The 7,323-nt window shown below is 34.2% G+C and overlaps 1 protein-coding gene across 3 annotated transcripts; it reads left to right on the forward strand.

Annotated features, from left to right (window-relative positions):
* Nucleotides 1-2,661: 2,661 nt before the first annotated feature.
* LOC120256943 (54S ribosomal protein L51, mitochondrial-like) lies at nucleotides 2,662-5,798 on the forward strand. 3 transcript variants are annotated; one of them, XM_039264600.1, is made up of 5 exons: nucleotides 2,662-2,768; nucleotides 3,603-3,707; nucleotides 4,492-4,598; nucleotides 5,246-5,421; nucleotides 5,619-5,798. In XM_039264600.1, exons 2-4 carry the CDS (start codon nucleotides 3,628-3,630, stop codon nucleotides 5,416-5,418), a joined length of 360 nt encoding a protein of 119 aa, XP_039120534.1. In that variant the 5' UTR covers nucleotides 2,662-2,768; nucleotides 3,603-3,627; the 3' UTR covers nucleotides 5,419-5,421; nucleotides 5,619-5,798. The 3 variants fall into 3 exon arrangements, with proteins under 3 accessions (XP_039120534.1, XP_039120535.1, XP_039120536.1); XM_039264601.1 differs by having other exon boundaries at nucleotides 2,673-2,768; nucleotides 3,600-3,707; XM_039264602.1 differs by having other exon boundaries at nucleotides 2,681-2,768; nucleotides 3,624-3,707.
* The last annotated feature ends 1,525 nt before the right edge of the window (nucleotides 5,799-7,323 follow it).

The raw sequence follows: 7,323 nt of genomic DNA on the forward strand, positions 1-7,323 counted from the left end.
GCTAAACAACACCACAATAACAAAGGTACCAAAAGCAAAACTTTCACTCAAAAAGTCAACCGTATAGTGAAAGATATACAAATCACAGATACAGGGTTAAGAACACTAGTGGATCTACTGCAATCATACAATGCAACCTGATTAACAGTAAATAAACAACCTGACTTGGGATACAAATTGCCAAGCACTTCGCCTCGCTATGACGACCAAAACCACTAAAACCTGGAAGGGAGGAGGGGGTGAGTAACCATAGTCACTTAGTGAATGGGTTAGCACAAATCTAAAAGAATATCAAAACAAATCGCTGAAATATATTAAACACGATTTACAATAACATAAATGAACCGGAATGTTTCACATTTACAACACAATGAAAGTGCAAGATAAGAAACCTTGGTATTTAAAAACCAAAACATAGGTTCTCACGAATATAGATAAAACATTAGCATGTAAAAAAACAAATGCTTGGATATAAGTTACCAAAATGAGTAAAAGAACCAACTTAAACAAATAAAATTCTCGATCAAATAAGCAATGGCCTAAAATCACTCTTCCCAACATTAGCCGCCGTCGCGACTAAGTTGAGAGCCGTCAAGGTCTTCGTACCCTTGACGTTGGCCCACCGGTCCCATGTGGTTACCCCGGGATCCCGATGTATCATCCAATCAGGGCTCTATGCTCCCACTTGATCTAGACAGATCAACACTCAGGTCCACCACGCCACCTCTAAAGGCTGGCCCGTAGGGACCCACTACTGTAGTAGTTGGGCCTTAGCCCGCTGTCACCATCCAAACCAACATGTAAATGTAACAATAATACAAACTGTATAAATCATATCACATGGTTCTTATCCAGGACAGGCATTTACATCTCAGAAATACACATTATTTCCCACAAAGCCAATGTCAAAAGCATAACAAAACACATCAACTTTCATAAAGTATTTCGATCCCTATATGTCAATATGTTCAAAAACGTTTCTTTCCAAATGCTAAGAATAACACAATAACACGTGAAGCTTTGCAAGTTGATTGAAACATTTCTTTAGACAATAAAACCAAATAACATTAAATTCACTATAATATCCACAATCCAGAAGAACATGCCATTCAGAAATGAAAACCTTTTGTCTTCGTAACCATAAATATCAAAAGCATACTTATACAAGTGAGAGGCTTTACAAACCATTTCTAAAAGTAGATGCCAATATATATATATATATATATATATAGATTTAATCCTACTTACACATCATCAGATATTTACTTTCACAAGTCTTTACTATTTAACCCTTCCTTATACTTAACCATATCTTAGATCCTTATCATAATGCCATTATAGAATTGTGCACTCAACATAACCCACTCACAGAACATGTTGACTCGAGTGGAGACGCGCATACTGATTGGCGGTTTCCTTCCCCTTGGAGGGTGCTTCGCCACCTAGATACAAGCAGGGAATCCAAATATTAATGAACACAAGAATGATAGCTAAAAGAAAATGCATGCAAATGCATTTATACATGTCTAATACGAAACCTTAGGGTTTGAGGGCAAAACATTGTCATTTTGAACCCAAACGACCTCAGAATGGAGTAAACCTTGTACCAATAAGTTCGGTGAATGAAGAGTTTCAAATTGGATCAAAGAAATACAAGAAAAGGCCAAAGTTTTTCGGTGCTACAGTAACTTCGGGATTGCTACAGTAAAATTCGAACCTTACAAATGATTTTCTCTCATTTTACAACATCAAACGATGGAATTTTGCCACAATTTTACAACATCAAGGGCTTCATTTTAAGCCCAAAAACTCCCACAAATCATGGAAAATCTAAGGGTTTAGTCTAGGTTTCTAAACAATGAATACAATGAAAATACGAAAGAAATACATACTAAAAACTCGGATAAAGGCTCTTACCTTACTCAAGAGGATATGGGGAGTAAATTTTCGATGTTGGTTCACCGGAATTGGTCGCCGGAAATAGTTTCCATATTTTGAGGGTTCGGCCGGCATGAAGAAGCAAAGTAGGAGAAGGAAAGAAGAAGGAAAAGAAAAGGATTTTGATATTAACTCTCGGTTGTCGGGTTGCTACAGTGCTGGGTATCTGGATGCTACAGTACCAGACAGAATCAATGCAAAAACTACAGGAATAGGGTGGTTTAACTACAGTAATGGGCTGCTACAAAATTTTCTTCTTTTCTAAATTACTCTATTGTCCCTCTAACATAGGAATGTGAACAAAACCAAATGACCGAATTGCCCCCTATTTTTGGCAGGATTTTCGCACATAACCCACTGTGCAATCCAGTAAAAATCTATTAATGCAGAATGACCATTTTACCCTAATGCATTCACAGAAATAAGAGAAGATCCTAGGTCCAAATTTGGACCGGGTACAACAAAAAAATAAGTGATGTAAAAAAAATCTTATAATTTAGTAAAAAAAGCTTGAAAATAATTTATAAATATTTTACCTTTTCGTTTTTTACAATGTAAATTAAGATTTTATCTGTAAAAAGTTACATTTAAATAATGTTGGAATTTATAGACATGAGATAAAGATATATTATAATGAGATGTATTATTACTCCCACTTTTGTGTGTGATATATCACTACAAAAAATAAAAAAATAAATAAAAATAAAAATAATAAAAAAAAATAGAAAAAGCTCGGTGAATTGTTCAACTCGATCCCATCCTATGCCCTAGGGCCGTCGCTGCTGCTCGCGTTCTCTTCGTGTCGTCTCCAAACCTCCGAATAAGCTCAGGTTTGATTCTTTTACAGTTTCTTGTTTCGAAATCAATCTTAGCAATCTCATGGCATGATCTATCTCATCCCATTCCTTGCATTGTGATTTCATTTCTATTTTTTCTTTGATTTTATACCTTTTCCGAATCTTGAATTTTCTTCTGGAATGTGATATGCGAAACATTTCAAATGGAACAATTATGGAATTTTTTGAAGGGAGAGCTTATTTAGGATTTTTCTAGGGTTTAGGGTTTAGGGGGACAGTGTGTTTTTTGCCTGGATTCATGGAAGTTGTAGGTTATTTGTGAAATCTTGTGGTGCTTCCTTGTTTGTTTATCGATCTCAGCCCCTCCCATGTCATGTAATTTCGTTTCTATTTTTCTCTGTTTTTTAGATCTATTTGTTAAATTTCTCAGGCTGATGTTGTTTTTATTTCTTTACTTTTCCTTCTGATTTTTTTAGACCTACTTGTTGAATTTCATATGTTGATGCTGTATTGTGGAATATGATCTTCAAACTATTTTTAAATGTAAAAAGATGACATATGCAAAAAGCTTATTGAGGATTTCTTTGTTGAATGCTAGGGTTGAGGTGTTGGGACAATGATTTTTTCTGGATTCATATTAATTCTAATTTTTTCAGAATTACTTGGGTGTTCACTTGTTCATTATTATGTACATATCTCAATATCTCAACGGTTTGGAATTTGTAATGCTTTAGTAATTTTACTTGCAATTATATGGATTGTCATGTGAAGTGCTTTAATTCAGTTTCACTATTCATTCTCAGTCCTTTGTTGTTGACAATGAGGAGGAATTTCTTTTTTATTTGTTCTTCTTGTCTGGTAAAGCAGTGTTGTTGTTCGGGTGTTAAGGTTAATGGCACTACGAGGTGTTTGGCAGCTTCAAAAGCTGGTGGTCAGCTATTGTGATTGGGGAGGAAGCAGCAGAGGGATCAGGTACCTTTTCATTTGACTTTGCGGTCGAATATTTATTTGATTTTTGTTTAGACACTGTTAAGTGAGTGAAAGATGTATGCGACTAAATTTGTTGAAGTGTGGGATGTTGGAAGCTGTATATATTAACTGATAATTTTTATATGGTACGGTTAGCCTAGTTTCAGGTCAAGATGATCTTTAGTTTTCTCTTTATTATATGTATTTCTCTCTGACGTAAATTTTAACTTCTTGATCATGTTTGAATTTATTTGTTACTTTGCTATGTATTTGATTTTTCAACATTTAAATATTTTGAAGTATACTCAAGACATTGTGTACTAGCAATCTTGCGAACACACAATTTTATTATATTTACTGCTTGCATGTAATTGCTGAATTCCTAGAAATAAATTCAATGGGCTAGACCATAGTGCATCTGAATAGAAAGTCCTGCTGAGATGGAAAGAAGGTGGAGATAAGCAAATAAATTGTATTTTTGTGGTTTGCAAGTGGAAAAAGAGTTCAGGGAAATGAATTTATGGATTGAAGGGATATGACAGTCAACCTCTGGTTTATTAGGTTTAGTAAGGACTGAATTGGAACTTAAAGCCAATGTTGCAAGAATCAGATTGATCATTATTCTTATGCATGACTTGTCACATCTATGTCCAGATACAATTATATTATTTTATGTTTCTATTTCCTTTCTTTTAATCAGTTTTATTGTGAGATTTTTTCTTTTATCTTAACGTTTTGATTGTTGGCCGAACATCCCTAATGGTTGTTATTGGCATATAAATAATAGGGCCTTTATGGAATCGAATCTGCCTACTTTAAAGGAGAAAAATCCTCAGCTAGATGTGGTCACAGAACTTATTCGTGGCCAGCATCCTCATTTGAAAGCGTTTTATAGTGAGTATATTAGCTTGCTCTGATGTTTTCTATTACACTGCCAATTTATCATCAGTTTGTTTTTTTTTCGTTCCTAAATAGTTAGTTCTACTTGTGGTGATAGAAGAATTAATAACTTTTCTGAACATTACAAAGTTTGCAAGTCTTGATCAATGCCATTGCTATTGCCACTGCCACTGCTACTGCTGCGTGCCATTGAATGCTGGCAAAAACAAATATTTTTATCCTTATCTTTATGTTGAACCTCTCAGTATGTTATTTTCTAAAATACCTTGGTTGCACTGTTCATCTCCATAAATTCTGATATGTAAACCCAAAAAAAAGAAAAAAACTTTTGCTGGTTTATAATATAAGTGCTACATGTATGTATATAGGCAAAAAAAGTCATCTTTCTGCCCTTCATGACCCTAACTTTATCATGATAGTATAAAGTCAAAAATGTTAGTACAGATCAGTAAATAATTGTAGTGTTGCTATTTTCTTTTGTTCCAACATTGTACCTAACCTTCTCCCTTTGATTTTATATTTACATGAGGTGAATGATTGTTGATTCCTAGATCATATGAGCCAAACTCTATCATGATAAATATAAAGCCTAGTAATTGTTAAAGGAAAAAACCATCCCACTCTGGTGTTGTTAAATGCAGAGAATCACAATCAGCGAGTTGTTTGTGTGAAGAATCTGACTCCGGAGGAGATTCTGCTCCATGCAACCAGGCTAAGAAACGCGTTGGGAAGGAAAGTGATCAAACTAAGGACAAGACACGTCACTAAACACCCTAGTGTTCAGGGTACATGGACAACAGCCCTCAAGTTCTAAATGGTGAGCCCTCATGATGCATGCTTATGCTCTTTGCTATCAACTTTTTGATATAAGACACAATTTATCCCTGCCATTGTGTTTCACGTATGCCACTGAAAATTCTACACTTGTATGTTTATGAATTAGGTTTTTGCAACGTTGATTTGAGCTGCAGCGTAGGAAAAACCTTAACATGTTTTATTTTTGTGGTGCAACAGGCAAAAGGTTCGTCACACAGGAAAGCTATGTTCAAATATTTGTAGGCTGTGGTTATTGTTTTGTAAGTTAGTTCTGACTGTAATATCATTTTCGCGAATGAACTTGATGTGGTTTTCCTCAGGCACCTCAATCCCAAGTGGCAAAACTCTTAATCGTAATGTTTAAATTGTTGTTTGGCATTCGGGGGTATAATTTTGTTGATAATTAGATATAAGATTTGATTATGGAGAGTTATTTAGCTCACTGAAAATTCTCTTCCAAAGCATATTAACTCTCATGGTGGCAAAATGTCTTCTGAAACTTATTCCATGGTACTCAAATCAAATCAAATCTCCAATTGAAGGTATTTGTTCATTTCCTTTCTTTAAAAATATTTTCAAAATATACAGGATTTCAAATATGTATGTTTTTAAAAAACATGTGAATCCTTAACTTGGTCACATCAATAACTTAACAAAATTATGAAAACACTCCAATTTGGTGGTCTCTTCTCCTTTATTGTCACTTTGTGGCAGTTTTATTTTGTTCGGATCATTGTATACACTAACTTTGTGGTTAAAATGTAAACCATACAATTTTTTTTATTGAATAAATGTGGGTGAGGGATTAATAAAACACCAATTCTCTTTATATTTGTAGACGTGGGAATGTGTAAATGTAGGAATACAAATTGTTTGATAAGTGGAACTTTATCAGTACAAGTTTGACCTCTCGTTACCAAAATCCTAATAAATATCCTTCCGGATTGCATTAAGCCCTTGTAATTTTAACTTGGTTGTTTTGAATTTGTATTTATTTAGCAATTTAGATAACCTGGGGCTTCTCATGAAAATCTCTGTATTTTTATTCAGAAAAATCCCGTCCGAAAAACTCTTTAAAAATAGCGGTTTCCTTGAGATAAGCCTGCTAATAATTATATTTACCCAAACTATGTTTAAGGTTCATATTAGGGATCAAATTAGCAGCTTAAAGTTTGATATATATATTATATACAAATGATAATAAATCATTGTCCCGTGTATCTGACTTCAGACTTATCAAACTCATCTCCTACTCCAATATCTATATATATTTTCTTTTTACTATATAAATACATCAAATATATTATATTTTTAATAATATATATATTTTTATTTAATATAAATAATTTCCTAACATTATAGATGTATATATATAATATTTAAATTATATATTGCTTTATATTTTTCTTTTTACTATATAAATACATCAAATATATTATATTTTAATAATATATATTTTATTTAATATAAATAATTTTCTAACATTATAGATGTATATATATAATATTTACATTATATATTGCTTTTGACGGGAAGAGATTCCCATCCACAGCCTCGGCCCGACTGGGATTTATATCCCCATCTCAGTCTCAATCTCATTCTCTAAATTTTAGCTTCGGTTCAGGCTCCCATCGGGATGGGAATCCGTTCTTCGAGGCGGGTAAATTGACAGCTAGCATCCTGTGATCCACCTGCACCAAGTCTGAGCCAGACCCGAAAACCCCGCTAAATCCAAATCCGACCCGTTAACACATCCCACACTGTGAAGAGTGCTACCAAAACCCGAAACCCGTTAATCCAAGCACTACACCTTTCCGTCACTCGATTCATTCTTGTTCTCTCTCCTTCGCTGTGCTCGCTGCTTCAAGAGCAGTGCTTGGAACACTGCTGGTAGGGTTTTTGA

Source organism: Dioscorea cayenensis, unplaced genomic scaffold (genome assembly GCF_009730915.1).
Source record: "Dioscorea cayenensis subsp. rotundata cultivar TDr96_F1 unplaced genomic scaffold, TDr96_F1_v2_PseudoChromosome.rev07_lg8_w22 25.fasta BLBR01001746.1, whole genome shotgun sequence".
NCBI classification, from domain to species: Eukaryota; Viridiplantae; Streptophyta; class Magnoliopsida; order Dioscoreales; family Dioscoreaceae; genus Dioscorea; species Dioscorea cayenensis.

Bases quoted from the DNA above. Each gene is read 5' to 3' on its own strand.
- LOC120256943 (XM_039264600.1), top strand. From the start codon at position 3,628: ATGGCACTACGAGGTGTTTGGCAGCTTCAAAAGCTGGTGGTCAGCTAT. The intron at 3,708-4,491 runs GTACCTTTTCAT...TATAAATAATAG, and splicing joins GGAAGCAGCAGAGGGATCAG to GGCCTTTATGGAATCGAATC. The intron at 4,599-5,245 runs GTGAGTATATTA...TGTTAAATGCAG, and splicing joins TCATTTGAAAGCGTTTTATA to AGAATCACAATCAGCGAGTT.